Genomic DNA, 19,365 nt, shown 5'->3' with positions numbered 1-19,365 from the left:
AAGAGCTGGTTTTTTGCACCTGCCCTCCAGGCACGAGTGGGCTACCTGGCTGGACCCGGAATTCCCCAGTCTCTCCTGGGCCTCCTTATGAATGCGGTGGCTCCAGCACCCAAGGGAGTCACCCCAGGTCACAGGTTGCAGCCTTTGGCAGCAAAGCACAGAGCTCCCGGAAGAGGCAGGATTGGGACCCCAGGGCAGCCGCGGGATCTAGAGGAACTGGGCGTGACCCCAGCAGCATTCCATATAAGGCCCTGACTGCAACCACACACTTACATGAACACCCACGCTTGACAGAAGCTGCTCCCTCTGCCTGCTGTGGTATTGCCCTCGCTCCCTGTCTGCCCAGCTGCCACCACCCCCCACATCTCAGTTTAACTGTTGCCTCTTTGACAAGTAATCCCCGGGACCCACCCGGCGAAGTCCGTGGTATAATAACCTGCGAGGTCTTGTCTCCCCCACGCAGCGACTGCACGGTGTCATTCTTTACTTCGCTGTTTATGGTCTCATGTCTTGTTTCTCTGCTAGACTGCGGGCACGGCCGGGGTCTGTGTGGGTCCCTGCTGAGTGCCCGTGGCCGAGCCCCAGGGGTGGCACGCGGGGGGGAGGTTCGTACTAGGGACTGCATGGGGGGTGCCCGCCGGCTCAGTGAGCCCCCCGGCTCCTCTGGTTTCCTCCAGCCCTGCTCAGGTGCAGAAGGTGGACTGGGAGCTGGTCCTAGGTCACGGCTTTGACAGGCAGGGCCAGGCAGTGGAGGGTGCCATGGGGACAGGACCTCCAGGGGCCACAGTGGGCCTTGGGCTTGTCGGAAAGACGACAGGGCCCAGAGGGGCCTGCAGCCTCACGCAGAGGGAGAGATAGGAGAAGGGCGGCCTCTGCGAGGCCAGAGGGCAGACATGCTGGGAGCGAGGACACGGAACTTGGAGCTTTGTCCTTTGTGGCGAGTCCTGGTGGTAAACAAGTTGCAGGGCACCGGGCAAGTTACCTCATCTCTTGAAGCTTCAGCTTGCTTGCGGGCGAATGGAAACAATTATGTCATGAAGTTGCAGTAGAGGAAGCCTCAGGAAAATTTCATTCTTCCCTTGAGATTTGTGTTTGTCAGCATTTGCCGTGTAACAAGCATGCAAACGTCTCAGGAGTTCACCACAAATGTTCGCTTTCTTCTCCTGGGTCTGCGGGTCAGCCGCGGCTGGCTGAGCTGGGCCGGGCTCTCCTGGACCCCGGGTCTCCGGTCCAGCCCAGGTCTGCTCCTCGTGCCTTTACTCTCGGACCGCACCGAAGGGCCAGAGGGTGAGGTCACAGGGCAGGTCACAGGGGCCCAGGAGGGGCAAGCAGAAACCACAGTGCCCACTGAGGCAGGAATTTAGAACTGGCACTTGCGCCCACATCGCATTGGTCAAAGCAAGTCTCACGGCCAAGCCCGTCCTCAGCGGGTACAAAGATGTGAATTCTTCACACTTGAGGGCAAGAGGTCACGAGGTGCCGTGAGGAGGGTGTGGCTGCGTACTCTCGAGCAGGGCGGATCCCCGCCCCCCTCTCTGGCTTCTGTGCCTGCCGGCTCTTGGAGAGAGCACGGGAACCTTTTCTGTAGTCAGCTGGCAGCCCCACTCTGCTGCTGGGTGTGCTGCACAGACTCCGGCTGTCAGCTGTGACCCCTCACAAAGCCTCCGTCCTCTCCCGGGGTCTTCACTGGGGGCTGGAGGGCCCCAGGCGAGGGCTGCACTGTCTAAACACCTAGACCCCGGGCTGGCAGCCAGGCATGGCCACGCCCTGCCCCCCTGGCAGTGACGGTGCAACGCCCCCAGCAACCCCAGCCAGGCCTCTCAAGCCTGTCATTTCAGTACCAGCTGAGGGGCGAGTTCCCAGCCTCCCCTCCAGCCTGCAGCTCCTTTGATGTCAGAGGTTCAAAGCCCTTTGCAGACTTCTTAGTCTTTGAGGAAAGCTCAGGACTCCCTCCCACTGCACAGGTAGCAGGTGAAAGGCAGAGACTTGGGGCTTGGCCAGCTCGGCGTCCCCGGGGATCCCTGCCGACGGGTGAGAGAGGGAACAAGCCCACGGCCGTCAGCCTGGCGTGGAGGTCTCCCCAGTGGGAGTGCGGCTGGAGGGGCTGGTGGGGGCCAGGGGGCGGGGCAAGGACCGGGCTTCAGCTCTGAGAGTCTGGGAAGGACATGGGTTTAGAAATGAGTATGAAGCCCACACGGAGCTGTCCCGGGAAGCGTGCCCAAAACAGGCGGGTGAGAAGCCGAAGAGCTGAGTTTCCGGAAGTGGGGGCCGGTGGGAGACCCCAGCCTGCCAGCAGAGTGGAAGACAGAGCCCACCCCGCCGGTGCCAGGTCCCCCAGACCTGGGTGGGAAGGGCCCCGTGGGCAGCCGGCAGGGGGCTCAGAGCACGGATGGCCCCCCGGTGACAGCGGGTGGGCGGGGCGCTGGACAGGCTTGGCAGGTCCCACTTCCCTTCCTCTAAGTCCCACTCCCCCTCCCAGAGCCGCCACGGCGCTCCCCTGTGCACCAGCGAGGCTCTGAATGAGCCTGGCGTCCTCTTTCACCCTCTTCCAGCTCCCCGACACGTGGTTTGGGGACCCCAGCGGAGACAGGATGGTGCCCACAGACAGCAAACGCCAGCCTCTCCACCGCCCCCGCCAGCCCCCACTGCTCAGAGGGCAGGCGGGCCGCCTCCCAGGAAACGAGCTTCTCCCATGTGCAGGGTGTCACACGGCCCCACCTCCCCTGAACCGCTGGGGGCCCGAGCCTTTGGGAGGGTCTCCAACCCCCTGGCTCCCTCCGAGCCAAGCCGGCAGCTGCCGGGCCCGGTGCCCCGCCTCCTGTCTGGCTGGAAAGTCACGCGTCCCCACCCACATCCTCTTTCTTATCGGGAAACATCCCCCGAGTTCCTGCTCTTCTGGCGATGCCCCTGACCCCCCAGGCCGGCTGCTTCGTGTTGCTGAGACTCAGTTTCCTCAGCTGTGCCCTGGGCGGTGGCACTCCCCGGTGACATTAGATATAATTTAGATTCAATTGCCTACCTAGCAGAGCTGGCCCAGCTCCAGTTGCTCCCATCCGGGGCGTGGGGTCCCCAGCTGGGAAGAGCAGAGAGGCTCCGGGAGACCCCTGAGAGGGACCCTCCCGCTGCCCCTGCACGGGACACGGCAAGAGCTGGGTCCTTGCCACCACGACCTGTCTTGTGTCCTGAGGGATGGATTTGCAGGATTTAGAGCAAGGTCTGAGGAGTGGTGGAGGCCCCTGTACCCTGCCCCTGGAGAGGCCCCCTTCCCCACCCCCTCTTCTGCCTGCCAGATGCCATCCACAGCTCCCAGCCCTCAGCCCGTGAACCTGTTTACCAGACACGGCAGCTCCAGCACCCTGCAGCCTGGCTGCCAGAGAGCGACGCCTTCAAAAGGTCCCTCGAATATTCTGGGACATCCAGGGAGACCCCTCTGTGTGCCCTCCACTGGCCGGCCAGCTGCAGGAGCCACAGAGAACACCATTCTTTTCTCCTGTGTCCCCTGCTGCTGGTGCGGGGCCGCGGCAGGCAAGACCCTGGAAGACACTTGACATTGCCCCTGGGCACCATGAGAGCACCAGGGTCCCTGTCCCTGCCCCGCCCGGGGCTCTGTGCCAGGCACCAAAAGCCCTGTCCACCGGCCTGCCAGCTTCTGCTCCCCCAAAGTCCATGCCACAGGTTTCCGTCTGTCTCTCATTCACCCCAGAACCTACATCAAGTTCAGGGGTCCTGGAAAAGAACTGAAGATGTGTCAACATCTACCCCAGTCCCCTGGCTTCCCACCCTCCCAGGCTCCCCCTCCTCCCAGTCACAAAGCAAACCTGCTCTCTCCTCCCTGGATGGCACCTCTGCAGGAGCCCAGCTCTGCCACACCAGTGCCCCAGTGGCACCCGACCTCCTCCCCAGCTCCAGTGGTCCCAGTGGGTGCTGCCCCCGCTCTGGTCAGTCTCCCGAGCGTGCACACCCACCCCGAGGCTGCACCCACCTTGTGGCTGTTGTGGGGCTGCGGTGTGCCCTCACCCCACCCTAGTCTTTCCGTTTTCTGCACACGAGCGTTGTTGCAGGGATCTGAGCGACACCGATGCTTCCAGGATGTTACTTTTGCACAGGAACCTCCAGAAGGCTGTAGACCAGGAATACGTTTGTACAATTAAAAAAAACACCCCAAACCTGATGCTTTTACACAAGCTGCCTGTGAAACCCCTCTCCCCTCTGGGCACACGTGTGTGCGCTCACACATAGTCACTCAACAAGCTCGGCTTCACGAGCTAATTTTTAGAAAACCTTTTGTATTGCCATGTACAGCTCAGAAAAGTGTTTACACGTAACTGCCGTGCAGATTAAGGCCTGACTGTCTTTTTCTTTCTAACTCTTTATCTTGGAAATCGTTTCAGAATTACAAAACATTTTCAAAGCTGACACAGAGAGCCCCCCGCCCCTCCCCCGCGCCCCCTCCCCTCCAGGGCCCGAAGTCCGTGTGTCCGTGCACTAACCGTGTTGCTCACTCGGTTGCAGCGTGACTCTTTGTCTGTTTGTGTTTGTGGATTACGGGAGAGTTAGCCGCTGGCAATGCCCCGCCTCCCTAAACACGTCCCTGTGTTTCTCCTGCGTGGAAACTAGTCTCTCCTACACAACCACAGTTGGAAGGACCGTCAAAATCAACCGTCAAAATCAGAGCGTTAACGCTGATGAAACGCCGCCGTCTTGTCCCCTGGCCGTGTCCCCGTTTCTCCAGTTGTCCTGATAACACCTGCATAGCGGCATATAAACGTGTTCCCCGGGGGCTGGTGGAGGCAGCGAGGCTGAGCGTGGTTGGTCGGGACACGAGTGTCTCGCACGAGACGGACAGCCATGTGAACGCTTCGCCTAAAACGTCACATGGTGTGCGTGAGTGTGATATTGGTATGTTACCAAACTACATGCTTATGATTTTGTCTTGAAAGCTTTGGTACAGATCACCAGCGTATTAAAGAGGGGCGTTATTTGTGCCGGACTCAGCACTTATATATTATAGGTCACCTCCTGGCTCTGACCCCGAAGTTCAAGCCAGGGTCACACCTTACGTGTCATTGTCACATCTCAGCTCCTTGCCTCTCCTGACCTTGGCGTGTCTGAGGAGAAGAGGCTGGTGCCTTTGTGGGCCGCCTCTCGACCTGGGGCGCCCAGGGGTGTCCGCAGGACTGTGCCGATACCCCGTCCCCTGAGACTCGCCCTGCCGCCAGCTGTGGCGTCTCCAGCGTCTGCGGGCTCCTGCCCGAGCCAGTCATGAACGTGACGGTTGCCAGCGGTGACTACGGCCGTCGCCGGGTGACGGTTGCCGCCGGCCTTTACCGTGAGGAGTGCCCCTTCCCGCTCACCGACCTCAGTGCAGACTCACGAGTCCGTATTTTACTCGGTGGGTTGTGATTGTTTTTCCTGCTCACGCGGATGCTCACACTGTGCCACACGGTCCTCTCGCCCATCCGTGCTGCCGTCTCCTGGCTCCCGGGTCCTTTTCGCACGCCCTCCTCATTTTGGGGCGTTTCCCTACTTTCTGGGGCAACGGGTGTTCCGGACCCACGTAATGCCTCCCCCGCCCGGGGCCTGGAGTCAGCCGCGTCCCCCAGGAAGCTGGTTCTCCCGGTGCAGAGTGGCGTTTAGGCGTGCAGCTCCTCACTGCGGCTGGGCCGGGGCGGACAGAACCGGGAGACGTGCCCACACGCGCACACACTCACTCGCACGCTCACACGTCAGTGTTACCTATGGAGAGTAAAACCCTGCATTCGCTCTGGGGCTTCCCCTGCTGCCGCGACTCTGCAGACACTTGACTGAGGCCCAAGTCCTTTCTCTGACCCCGAGAAACCCGTGGCCCCGAGGGTTTTATCCCTGGCCCAGGGGCCCACCCTGCTGCTCCAGGGCCGGCGGCTGGCTGCTCAGGCCCCTACCGCTTCCTGCCCCTGCCACACCCTCCTCCGCCTGCTGACCCCCTCCTTGGCCCCAGCCCCACAGCCCCATCGGCCCTGGCCACCTAAGGCCGTTCAGGGGGAGGAAGCAAACCAATAAGTGTGTTTTATAAGAAAAAGAGAAGAAGGGAAAAGGAAGAGCTGGTTCTAAGGAGACGTGTTCTGGGGTCCGTTCCGGGTCACATGGCTGAAGAGGGATTTCTGGAGCTCAGGGGGCCTTCCTGCCACCATCGCTCAGCAAAGCCAGAGGCCCGGCGTCCCCCTCCCCGGTGCTCTGTCACTCATGGCCTCTCCCTGGCGCGTCCCCACCTCTGGCCAGCGGCTCTGATTCCAGCTCCGTCCTGGCCCCTCTCCCCACGCTGTGCCTCCCCAGCTCAAGCCCCGGTGTGGGGTTTCCAGGGGCCCCAGCGTCCACCTAAGTCGCTCAGCACAAAACCCAAACTCTCCGAGGCCCGAGAGGCCCGTGAGCCCGGCTCCCGGCTCCTCCCTTCCTCGCTCAGGTTGAGGTCTGCAACTCTGAGGAAGCGGTTAAGGGGAGAGGAGGTGACTAAGGATTGAGAACAGTTCTGAGGGCGGGAGAAAAACCTAGGGAAGCATTCAGGAGCTGGTGGGGGTGGGGGAGGGGTGGGCAGGGCCCGGAGCAGGTGGGGGAAGAGGCTGCGGGGCCTCAGGCCAGAGCCCCTGGGGGCAGGAGGTGAGGCTCAGAGCCAGGGCTGGGCTGCTTCCGCTCCATCTTTACAGTGCCTGCCTCAGTACAGGCGGGAGCCCTGGGGTCTGGGGGCTCCGAGGTCTGGCTTGAACCCAGCTCTGCCCTCACTGCTGCCTCTGGGGCCTCCGCCACCTCTCCTACCTCCACGGAGAAACAGGAGAGACTGACACCAGCACCCCACCCCCAACCGTCCCTGCTGCTCTGGTCACGGCAACCACAGGGTATGGCCGCCCTGCCTCAGACCTTTCCTGGGGACATGCTGGTTGAACAGGACGAAGTACTTTGCTGTAGCGGGATAATGAGGAGGGATCTCCCCCCACGCCTTACTACTTGCCCATCATGTAAAAAGTGTCCACACTGATTGTACGTACAGGCCTTTTCATGTACAGTGCAGGCCGGCAGAACCTTGCAGGGTGGGGGTGGGGGTGGGGGTGTTGCAGGGCTCCTCGGCTCCTGCCCCACGCGGTGCCGGCTTCCTCCTGCGAGGAGCCACTTTCGGTTCCCATTTAGGGAGGGCAGACAGCGTGTAGTTAAAGTTACCCCCTGGGAAACTTCAGCCCGCCCGGTGGCCCTGTGCTCCGGCCTCCCCGCCCCACTCCCCCGCCCTTGGAGGGTGTCTGAAAGTCACACAGCCCCGTTTCCAGAAACACCCCATCTCAGAGTGCACAGCCCTGGGCCTCCCACGGACTGGATGTTCAGCTGCCCTCTGCCCTAAGGATCCCGGGGGTGGTGGCCTCTTCTCGCCCCCTGGGCCTGGAGGTGGCCCTCAGCCCTTGCTCTGTGCTTTCCCCAGGAGCATGGCAGCTGGGGCAGCTTAGGTGCCGAGCCGCAAGGAGAAGGGGCCCCTCCCTGCAGGGCCCACCTCGGACATCCACGGCTCTGCCCCCTGCAGAGACCTTGCCCACTGCAAGGCCTGTTTCTGGCGGTGCGCCCGTGTGCCCCAATAGCGGCAGGGCCCGCGGGAACCCCTGCGAGGGCCTCGGGCGACTAGACGAAGGCAGGCCAAGCCGGGTTCCTTTCCTTCCAGGGTTTGTGAGCTTGTGGGGATGCAGTCACACCTGGGTTGGGTGGGGGCTGCATGCAGGGCCTCCCTGGAAACCACTGTGCTGGAAAGCATCTGGAACCTTCCACAGACCTGGAGGTTTCAATGGGAGGCAGGAGAAGAGCTGGGTATTTTGTTCTGCAACCTGAACTAACCCGCCAGGTTGCTCTCTGCCTGACTTTTGGTGATGAACACAAGTTCACGTCCGTCCTGCGGATCTCATGAGCCCCGAAGGGGCATCTGCTCTGTGCTGGCACGCTGTAAGCTGTGAACAGGCCGCTGTAACTCAGAAATGCCACCCTTCACTCATTCGGGGTCACACTGTCTGCTACGCGCTGTAGGCACCTGCCAGGGACAAGGGGCTCGTCCCAGGCTGGGGGAGCTGTCCCGGGGCAGAGGTCACTAGCCAGGGGGGCGGGCGCCTGCCCCTGGGCTGAGCTCAGGTTCTCCGTGAATGGCGAAGGTTTCAGGGTTTCCTTTTCTGTTTCGAAATCACTTGGTAAATCTCTTCAGGAAGCCAGTGGCGGAGGAATGAGGAACAAAGTCTGCAGGCCTTGACTTCCTAAGGGTCAAGGGCAGCCCCCTCCCTGGGAGCACGCGCGGTCCCCCTCCTGGTGTGTGCACAGGCTGCACTCGCAGGGCGAACAGGTCGCCTCCTGAGGACGTGATGGGCTGTCCAGCCCGGCTGGGCGGTCAGAGGCGCAGCCCGGTGCGGAGAGGGAGGTGTTCTGGCTTCCGGGGTTGGGGACGGGGCACAGGTCCCGCTGGGCAGTCCCCTCCTGTTCCCGCACCTGCCCCTCCCCTGGGGGCTGTGGCATGGTTGCTAGCTCTGAGGTGTGTCACCCCTCTTATTGGCATCCCTACACCCCAGTTCCCCAGTTTAACTTGACACCTGCTTCTTCCCAGGACCTGACCCTTGATATACATGGCAACCTCCTTTTCAGACGTGTTGTGTTTTTTTTTAAGATTTTATTTATTTATTTTTAGAGAGGGAAGGGAGGGGGAGAGAGAGAGAGAGAGAGAGAGACATCAATGTGTGGTTGCTGGGGGCTGCAGCCTGCAACCCAGGCATGTGCCCTGACTGGGAATTGAACCTGCGATGCTTTGGTTTGCAGCCCGCGCTCAATCCACTGAGCTACGCCAGCCAGGGCCAGACGCGTTGTGTTTTAAATTACTGAAAAGGCACGGCCTCTGGGCTGTGGTCAGGGAGAGGGGAGGGGTGCTCGCCTGCTCCCTCCCCTCCCCTACACTGTTTCTCCGCACCCCCAGCCCCGACCCACGTAGAGCACCCCTGACCACCTCCCCTGATTCCAAATGCAGCAAGTCCACCCAACCTCTGACTGCCGGGTGCTGCGGCACCCTCTGGGCACAGCAGGCTGCAGGTGCGAGGTCAGGTGGATATGTACTTGGCCATGCCTGCTCCCCGCCGGGCCCCCATGCTCCCACTGCCCGAGGTCAGTGCACTGTCTACCACCCGAAGGCCCCAGCTCCCTACTCTCAGCTTGGACTTGGCAGGGCCGGGGTGGCCGCACCCGGCGCAGGCACCCTGTGAGCAGACCGCCCGTCCAGACGTCGCTCCTCCCCCCACCTCGCACCCCAGCTCACCAGTCAGACCAGCTCAGGAGCCTCTACAGCCCTGACCACTGGACCTTTTCCTCCTCCTGTCCTCCTTGAGAATGCGCCTTGTGCACAGGTTCCCCAAGGAGTCCCTGTGAGCCCCTTCAAGTCTTAGGGCCCAGGGCAAAGACTCCTGGGGACACTCTCAGGAACAATTCCCCCAAGGAGACCCTACCTCTGGCCTAGGCAGCTCCCCTGCCTTCGGCATTCCCGGCGTCTTGCTGTGCGTCTCCGTGTCTGTGGGTCTGTGTGTCTGCACTTCCCGTTGAGGCAGGCAGCTCCCTGCTGACACGCCTCTGCCCAGGGAGTCTCCGCTTCAGGTGGGACCCGCCGCCACCATAGACCTGCCTCCCGCACGACGCCCTTGCTCTTCCTGGGCGCGCCCTCGCCTGAGCTGTGGGGGAGGGGCAGGCAGGTGCCCCTCCCCCAGCACTGCCTGTGAGCGGCCCTTCATTGGCTTTGCCTACCTGCCGCCAGACAGGCTGCTGCACCACCTGTGAGGTCTGGACTGGACCCTCATTCTCTACCTTCCCGGGGACCTGGGCCTCCTGGGTGTCCAGTCTGCCAGGCGCGGCTCCCAGCCTCTGTGAGCAGTTCCAGGGCAAGCGATCCTACACGCCGGTCTGCCAGCAGCACTCAGCACCCGGCGCTGGCCTCCTCCGTCCCTCCCTTCCCTCCCGCTTAAGGAGATCTGCAGGGATTAGGTTAGTTTAATTGTATTTATTTAGGGGTGATTCGGTTAATTTTAGAATGTCCTGCTGTGCTGTATGCTTAGTGCACAGCATATTTCGCCAGTTCTAGGACCCTTACTTTTTGCCATTTTGGAAATCAAATGTGTCCGTGGCCGACGGTGCGCGGCAGTTTCCGTGCTGGCTTTCCGGCAGCCGGTTCGGCCATGAGTCTCCGCCCTGGCGGCCGAAACGCCCCTACCCGATGTGCTCCCTCGGACACGCATCCCCAGACGCCGCCCCCCAGCCGGGGGCCCTTTTCCAGACCCGCACTCGGGTCATTCATTCCCCCGGGGACCTTCTCTGACGTCTTCACGTCCTTTTCCCATGCGCCCAGTGGCTTGTCACCTCCGGCTGCGCATTGGACAGGGGGACGCTTTTATCACGGCTGCTTTCACCGAATCAGGTTTGCGCATCCTGCGTCGTTTCAAACGACCTTTGTTATTCTGCTCGCTTTGGGGTTTGAACCGATTCGAGTGACTTTAGATGGCCCGGCTGCGCCCGCTCAGATGTGTCTGGTTCAGGAGTGCCCAAAAGAGGTTGCTTAACGTGGGCTCTGTGGAAACAAGGGAGCTTACTTTTAAAACATGTTCTTAAAAGCCCTGGCGGGCATAGCTCAGTGGATTGAGTGTGGGCTTCAAACCAAAGCGTCACAGGTTCAATTCCCAGTCAGGGCACATGCCTGGGTTGCAGGCCACGGCTCCCAGCAACCACACATTGATATTTCTCTCTCTTTCTCCCTCCCTTCCCTCTCTAAAAATAAATAAATAAAATCTTTAAAAAAAATAAATAAAGTATACAATTAATCAGAAAACCCCAAAATCTAGTTATTAAAAAAAGTTCTTAAAAACCTTTTTGTTAAACTCTACAAATTTATGAATAGCTTAAGCCCACACTCAGGCACGCACATGCACACCCTCATGCACAGTTTTACACACGTGTGCTGTGTGCGTGAACACACACAGACACGTGAGGGGAAACAGAGGCCATGCGGGAAGCCCTGGGCCAGGCCGAGGGGTGGGGTTGGCTCTCGTTGAAGGTGAAAGCACCCTCAGGACAACTCAGGGTTGGCCGCTGGGAGCAAGGGCTCAGGGACGGGACTGGTTCCCAGTCCTCCCCCAGACGTCCGGGGCTGCCCCAGTCTGGGTCACCCTGCCTCGTCTGCCCTCCTGAGGCCACTTACCTGTAGCCCTGAGACCCCACGTCATCCTGCCACATCAGGCCCGCTTTTCCACGTGTGGTGGGCAAGACGGCACTGGCAGCCCGAGGGGGAGCCGTTGGACCCCCGACCTCCAACTCTGAAATGGCAGTTTCTCAACTCATTAACAAAATTTTTTTATTTGTTGATTTTGAGAGAGGGAGAGAGAAATCAATTTGTTGTTCCACTCATTTATGCATTCAACGGTTAACTCCTGTATGTGCCCTGACCAGGGATCGAACCCACAACTTTGGTGCACTGGGATGACACTCGAACTGAGCTACCTGGCCAGGGCCTCATGACTCATTTAGAAATCACCTGACTGTCATTGCCCAGATAGTGGTTATGGTAACAGGGGCGAATCACGGGCACAGAGAGTTAGGGCCGGCTGCGCTCCCATGAGGCCGAGGAAGCCCCGCCCAGAGGGGGGAGCCTCTTGGTGCTCGTCCCTATGTCCGCTAACGGCCTGACTGGCCCCCTGTTCCTGTCCAGCTGCCCCAGGCCCACTGTCTCCCCTGGAGCCTGGATGTACCTTCCTCCTGCCCCCAAGGCAGCCTCCCTGCTCAGCCTCTTTTTTGGCTGAATCAGAGGCACCCTGCCTCACTGTGTCTCCCTTTGTCCTCTGTGCCAGCGGGCGGATGTCAGTGCCAGTCCTGGAGACAGGGGACACCAGGCGGTGGCAGGGCAGGGTACTGGACCGCCCGGAGGAGAGAGAGGCTGCTGGGACACGTGGGTCAGGAGCTGCGGGGCACAGCACGGATGGGAGGACAAACCTCCTGGTGGTTCTCCCTTCCTCCCTGCTGCCTGGCAAGCCCTCACGAGGGGAGCCAGCAGGGGCGGGGCCTCAGAGCCCTGGGACCACAGGCAGAATAAGTGACACTGGGTGGGGGTGTCTCCCCTAAATAGAGCTTCCCCAGGCAGCCCAGGGATGTCCTGGAACTTCCTGCTAAAGTCACAGGAGAATAACCGGCCCCAGGGAGTTACCCATTATCTCCTGGCCCCTCCCCCAGAGATACGGATCAGGGAAGCGCCTTGTGCTGACTCATTTTCTGAGCTTTGCTAAGGCAGAATGGTGGCGAATGAAAAAATATATAAAATAAAAGCAAAACCATTGCTAGGATAGACATCCTGTATTTAAAAATAAGTGATTTCTTTGTAAGGGGTGTCTTCCCCCACCAAACACACACACACACACACACACACACACACACATACACAAGTCTAGAAAAACATTCTGAATTGTTGAAAATAGGCGTCTCCAGGTTGTGGGATAACAGGCAACTTATTATTTTTTTTAATTCTGTATCTTCTAGTTTTGCCCTAATGAAATATATGTTACTTGTATCAAAAATACATTTTTTTAACTGAAAGAAAAAGAAAACCTTTCAAACGGTCCTACATGTGCCCCTTGGCAGAGTGGCTCCCGGCGGCCGCGGGTTACGGAATGTGAGGTGTGGGCGTAGCAGGCTGACCTGCCCAGGGCTTTTCCTGGACGTGGTCACTCCCTCGGCCCCCCGGGCTCCGCCGCAGGAGGCCCCTGCTCTACGGTTGGGTGACGTCCCCGCCTGTCCAACCCCGCCTCTGTTGGGGGGTCTGTCCGCAGGCGTCCGAGGGTGTCCCCATGAGGTTCTTCACCAAGCTGGACCAGCTCATCGAGTTCTACAAGAAGGAGAACATGGGCCTGGTGACCCACCTGCAGTACCCGGTGCCGCTGGAGGAGGAGGACCCGGGGGATGAGCCGGAGGAGGAGACAGGTAGGCGGGGCAGGGGGCAGGTGGCTGCCTGCTGTGGGAGGTGCCTGCGGGACCGTGGTCTCTAAGCAGCGGGTGGCCCAGAGGCCCTGGGGGGTGTCTCTCGTGACAGGTGCTCACAGATGCTATAGACTAGGTGGGTCCGATGACCAGCGGGAGCCAGCAGGACACAACGGTTAAGGACAAGTTAGGACACAGCTCTGGAGTCAGATGGACCTGCGTGGGCCATCCTGCTCCTCAGCATCCTAGTTGAGTGGCCTTGGCTGAATTATTTAACCTCTCCGACCCGCAGCCTTCTCTTAAAGAGACAGTAGAAACACCGTCTCCTTCTCAGGGTGTTGTTAAATGAGTTGATAGATACGAGCCCAGAACCTAGTGTACACAGTAAGCGCTCAATCAATGCTGCCATCATCTTCAGAATAATTAGCTGCATTTCACGGGGAAGAGAGTGAAGGAACAGGAAATCCTTGCAGTTAACCGGAAGGGCAAGAAAGGAGTTTCTTTGTATCCTCATTAAAAGAAAATGCAAGGGCCCTGGCTGGTGTGGCTCAGTGGATTGAGTGCCAGCCTGGGAACTGAAAGGCTGCTGGTTCGGTTCCCAGTCAGGGCACACGCCTGGGTTGCGGGCCAGGATTCCAGTAGGGAGCACATGAGAGGCAACAACACATTGATGTTTCTCTCCTCTTCCTTTCTGTCTAAAATAAATAAATGAAGTGTTTTAAAAGAGAAAGAAAATGAAAGGTACAGACCCCTAAAAAGTCCTGTGTGGGGTGGCCCCGCTGGCCCCGCTGGGTAAGCTGCAGAGGGACATGGGCCAACAGAACAGGACCCCTCGGGGCAGACGGGGCAGGCAAGAACTCATGGGGCGTGGCGGGGAGTAGATGCCACCCTGGGGGAGCCCTTCTTTGGCCCTTCAAAGTTCTCTTCCTGAAGGAAAAGCCTGAGACACAGAATTGAACCCTTCAGTTCTGTGGAGGAGGTCAGGACTCCTAAACTCCAGGGCCTGGAAAGAGCCCGGTGGGTCCCCGGGGTCGCCTCTGAGGGGGAGCAGATTAGAGCAGGGACAGTGGACAGTGGGGGGCACCTGACCTGTCTCCCCACCTGACCCTGGCAGCCACGTGCCGGGCGCCCCGTTCATCCTGCTCCCTTGGGCTGGCCTGTGGGCCACGGCCTGGACCTCATGTGTGGGGCGGGGTCACTGCACAGAGGAGCCAGGTGGCCCTCTCCGTGGGCCAGCGACCCGGAGGGAAGCTCACGCTTGCCCACGTGGCACGCCTGCTCTTGTCTTGGGTAGAAGGCGTCCCGTCTCCGCCTGAGCTGCCGCCGAGAAACATCCCTCTGTCCACCGGGCCCTGCGAGCCCAAGGAGGTCCCTCCCTCGATCGAGAACCCAAGAGCCGCCGAGGTCAGCCGGCCCAGCCTCTCCGAGACGCTGTTCCAGCGGCTGCAGAGCATGGACACCAGCGGGTGAGTGCCGACCCGGTGGGTCCCCTTGGAGACCCACCCCGGGGCCACAGCACCCTGTGGGCAGTGCCCTCGGGGCTCACTCCTGGAGGTGCCCCTCCCACCCAGGACAGGTGGCTGTGGAGCCCACCTGCCGCCTGATGGGGCGCCCGAGGGAGCCCAGCTCACCCTGCGGCTCCACTGCCCGGGGTTGCGGAAGCCCCGCTCAGAGGTCCCGCCCCTCCCGGGCTCCACTGGGGTGGGAGCCGCTTCTGGAATGATGCGCATCCCTCTCCTGCCCGTGGCGTGGTCCGGACACCAGGGGCCTGTGCTGCGACTCCCTTCCTGGGGCTCACTGCAGGCGGCCTCTCCTCCCAGCACCCTCCCTCTGGAACCGCCCCATCTGCGGAGTCAGACGGCCCAGGCGGGGGAGCCGCCTGCCCTGCCGCCCGGACCAGCCACACAGCCCTTTCCTGCTCTGGGCCCCGCTCACATGGGGGGGGGGGTGCCTTCCTTGTCATCAGTAAATAGGCCAGAGCAATAATCACCTCTTGCGTGGCAGGGCCTGGGAGGCCCGCACGGCACGGCGCTCTCCCCCGTGGCGATGGGAGGTGGGAGGTGCACTCACCCTAATATTGGAAGTCCTCCTTGCTCCGATGCAGGGTTCCCAGCGCCTGGGCCTTCGTGTGGCCCCAGGCTGGCTCCTGCTGGGCCAGGGTGGCGGGGTCCGGCAGCTTTTTTGCCACATGGTCCATTTCTATCTTAAGCCCAAGTCTTGCAAATCAGAGGCCCGGGCTTCGAGACAGGCCAGGGGGCCCTGACCTGTGTGGCTCAGGCGGCTGGGCACCGTCCTGCTTACTCGAAAGGTCGCTGGTTGGATTCCCAGTCAGGGCACTTGCCTGGGCTGAGGGTTCCGTCCCTGGTTGGAGAGTGTGTGAAAGGCAACCTTCTCTCGCACATGGATGTTTCTCTTCCTCTCTTTCTCCCTCCCTCTCCCTCTCCCTAAAGATAAATAAACAAAATCTTTTTTAAAAAAGGCCAGGAAGCTCCATGAGGGGAACTGGCCCCGGCACCCAGCGTGTTGCCCAGCGTAGAGTAGGCACTAACTGCACATGTGCGGAATGAATTCGGAAGTTGGTGCTCAGTAACTTCCATGCATTAATAATTTAGAAACATTTTTGTTTCTTGGTGAGAAAAGGGCCCCCCAAATGTCAGGCTGCCACAACATCTCCAACTTGGAAGATCAATTTGAGGGCCGCTCACCCAACCACCTGATCTGGCAAAATACAAAGGAAACGCCCACAGGTGCGTGCCAGCCTCCCGGTTGCTAGGATACCTGGCGTTTTACATTTCCGCCCTGGCACATCCTCTGATTCTCCCCCAGGCCCACCGGGCTGTGTGCCCTGCACGTTCTGAGTCCCCTGTGCTGTTTGCAATTGGCTAAGTACCCAGAGCTTTGACTCTGCTGATACATTGTCCCGACTACCCTGATACATGCATCTGAGTAGCAGACGCTTGAGGGACCTGCTCCATGCAGAGCCCTGCACGTGTTCCCTGGCCTCTGGCTTCCTCTCCAGGTTCAGGTGCGAGTGCAGTGACCTCCTGCGGGGAACAGCCAGGGAGCCCGGCGGTGCCAGCACCTCTCCCACACCTCCCGACTCCGCCTCCTCTCCTGTCCCTCCTCTCCAGGGACAGCTGTCCTCATGGGCCCAAGGCCCAGTGGGGCGGGACGATGTGTGCAGCCAGGGCCCTGTGCAGTGTCTTCTAGAGGCATGGTGGGGGAGGGGGGCGGTGGTTGAGGGCATGTGAGCAAGGGAGGCCCTCTCGCTCTGTTAGCAGACACGCCTTCCTGACACCTCTGCTCAGAGTTGGGGATGAGTGCATGGCGTGTGGCGGAGGGACCGTGGTGGCCCGGTCCTGCCCTCTGTTCTCTTCTGGGTCACGAAAGACCGGGCTCTTCCTTGGGTGCTGCAGTCCATCTCTTTTGCTGGTGAAACAGCTTCGCATCCGGAGGACCGCCTGCAGGTTCTCCTGGATGAGACGCTCACCCCCCCCCGCCCCGCCCCCGCCCAGTCTTTCCTGCCGGTTCGTAGATCGCATGGGCGGGGTCCCCGCCAACACCAGACGCTGGGGCAGGTCAGCCTCCGCACCGCGGGGTCTCCACCTCAGGACCGCACTTTCCTGCCCCAGACATTGGAACACACGTGACTTCCGATAGCAAGGATTCACGACATAACAGCTTATGTCCGTAGTCACCATGATGGTTCTGATACGTCTCTTAGTGGCGCAGGGGGGGATTTCGTCCCTTTTAGTAAGACGGACTTAGGCAGAAACCGGACTCTTTTTTTTTTTAAGATTTTATTTATTTATTTTTAGAGAGGGAAGGGAGGGAGAAAGAGAGAGAGAAACATCAATGTGCGGTTGCTGGGGGCTGTGGCCTGCAACCCAGGCATGTGCCCTGACTGGGAATCGAACCTGCAATGCTTTGGTTCGCAGCCCATGCTCAATCCACTGAGATACACCAGCCAGGGCAGAAACCGGATTCTTGTGATGCTGAGACTCAGAATAAGCACAGATTAAACGGAAATATTACGACGACTGGCATGTAACTGGTTGCTGACTTCTCAAGCTACAGGAGCCGGAATGCGTTCCTGTCTAGTCTTAAGAGCAACAGCTTGTCATGCTTTCAAGGATCTTAACAGACAAACAAGCCACAGAAAACCCCTGCCTGTGCCCGCCAGCTCCCACTTGATTATCTGCCCAGGCTGGAGCAGAGACTTTTCAGGCTAGTGATGATTTTTTTTTTTTTGCGAGGGCCAATGAACAGCCTTGAACCTCAGCCTCCTCACCTGTGAAGGAGGAGTGAGGCGGCCCGCCCCGTGACAACGGTCTGGGGAGGGAAGGAGCATGAAGTGCTTAGGAGGTGATGCTCAGCAAATATTTGCTGAGACTAATTTTCATGATTAGAGGAACCCAGATTCAAAAGTGACCTGGAAAAAAAAGTGCAGGGACACAGAATGTCGAGGTGTGATCGGACCTGGGGGGCAGCCTGGGTGCCTCTTGGCCTGGGCTGCCCTCAGGTTGGGGGCCATCGTGTGAGGCTCCCGGGGCGCCTACGACCCATCAAGGGGCCGGACCAGACCCTGGACGAGGCGGGGAGGCCGAGGGCAGGGCACCGGGGCCGCCACTGCCACATCCCCAGCCCCCGTCTCTCGTCTTGGAGACTTCCTTCCCCCACGGAGCCCAGGTGACTCGGTGCCCCGACCGACACAGGTGGGGGCTGCAGGTGGCCTCCGGCTGTGACTTTGCAGTTGGCACGTGAGCTGGAACCTCGGGCCATCTGCAGACGAGAGCCTCCCTCGGCCCGCAGGTCCCATGTTCAGGAGCACGTGAGGCAGGGACACGGCTCACGGGACATTTTCCCAGCCTGTATGGGTGGGCTGCGAGGCACCGTCCCTCGTGGGACCCTTTAATCTTGCTGGTGAGACCCGGGGAGCCGAGCAGGTGTGCCGATGTCCCCCCCTCCGCCCCCTGAAAGACCTCACGTCAGCGGGCGACCCTGACAATGGGAATTTCTTCTCCCCCCTTTGGGTGTTTGTGGCCAAAGGAACGAGCCCAGCGTGTTCTCACCTCCGTGTCTGTAGGCTCCCGGAAGAGCACCTCAAAGCCATCCAGGACTACGTGAGCACTCAGCTCGCCCTGGACGCCGAGTTTGTGAAGACGGGCTCCAGCAGCCTCCCCCACCTGAAGAAACTGACAGTGCTCCTGTGCAAGGAGGTCTATGGGTAAGGGCGCCCGGGGGGCCGGGGGCAGGGCAGGGGCGGGGCGGGCGAGGGAAACTGCCCCGTGGGGTGGCCCCGGGCTCCCCGTGGCTGCTGAAATCCCGCTGCCGTGCTGGGAATAACGGGGCACTCTGCAGGGCGTAGGAATCTCCGTGGTTGTTTCTAGGTTTTGTTGTCACGCTCTTCGAACTATATAACACTTTAAAAAACAAAACTGAAGTCACTTGGAGGTCAGTTGCTATGGGAAGGGGCGGGCAGGACCCAGCATTGGAGAGCTGTGGGCCTGGTGTTCCTTCCCACGGCAGCCGGCACCTTTGACAAGCTCATTGGACACTCGAAGGGACTACATTGAAGTCACCCTGTTTTCTGTGTGGCTGGTGCCGGCCCAAGGGGGCTGGTGACAGCAGTCTTCCAAGTCAGCCAACTCGCCAACATGTCTGCTTTTTAACACTGAGTTCATTAAGTGACCAATTGGTGAAAATTCCAATTTTGCTTAGACTTTTAAAAAAAATTTTTTTAAGTATTTATTTATTTATTTATTTTAGAGAGGGGAAGGGAAGGAGAAAGAGAGAGAGAGAATCAATGTGTGGTTGCCTCTCACATGGCCCCCACTGGGGACCTGGCCTGCAACCCAGGTGTGTGCCCTGACTGGGAATCGAACCTGCAATGCTTTGGTTCACAGCCTGCGCTCAATCCACTGAGCTCCGCCAGCCAGGGCCTTTTTTCAAATTTTACATTTTAATTTTATTCACATGAAAATTAATCTGACGTTTAATTCATTTTCATTGTTGGACGTACAACATTTAGGCTGATCTGTCACCTGAAAAAAAAATCAGCGGAAGAATTGTTTTAATGCTTTCTTTAGAATCTTGAAAAGTAGAAAAGAACACTCAAAAAACATCTGAAAGAAATCACAAGGAGCCAAAGGGATCCCATCATAACTAAGAGGTCAACGTTGTGGTCGGAAAAAATTGCATTTCAGGTGGGGGAGGTTTTTTTGGCCTGTACTGGTTTGGGTTTTGTGACGGATTCAGCAGTTTCAAAATTCTCTTGTCAATTTCTCTGGTGCCGTATCCATCTTCGTTTAGTAAATATGCCACAAAAAAACCCCCCACAAGAATCTATCATCAGTAATCAAATTGACCTTTCTTTCAAAA

The 19,365-nt window shown here is 59.4% G+C and overlaps 1 protein-coding gene across 2 annotated transcripts in view; it reads left to right on the top strand.

The window, feature by feature from the left end:
• INPP5D (inositol polyphosphate-5-phosphatase D) overlaps positions 1 to 19,365 on the top strand; it is a 107,456-nt gene that overhangs the window by 35,468 nt on the left and 52,623 nt on the right. For both annotated transcript variants that reach the window (XM_036022692.1, XM_036022691.1), the window contains exons 3-5: positions 12,837 to 12,987; positions 14,279 to 14,450; positions 18,071 to 18,211. In XM_036022692.1, coding sequence (XP_035878585.1) covers positions 12,837 to 12,987; positions 14,279 to 14,450; positions 18,071 to 18,211 — 464 coding nt within the window. The remainder of the gene's footprint in view (positions 1 to 12,836; positions 12,988 to 14,278; positions 14,451 to 18,070; positions 18,212 to 19,365) is intronic.

This window comes from Phyllostomus discolor, chromosome 4, assembly GCF_004126475.2.
Source record: "Phyllostomus discolor isolate MPI-MPIP mPhyDis1 chromosome 4, mPhyDis1.pri.v3, whole genome shotgun sequence".
Taxonomy (NCBI): Eukaryota; Metazoa; Chordata; class Mammalia; order Chiroptera; family Phyllostomidae; genus Phyllostomus; species Phyllostomus discolor.
This window is presented reverse-complemented; position numbering and strand designations above follow the sequence as displayed.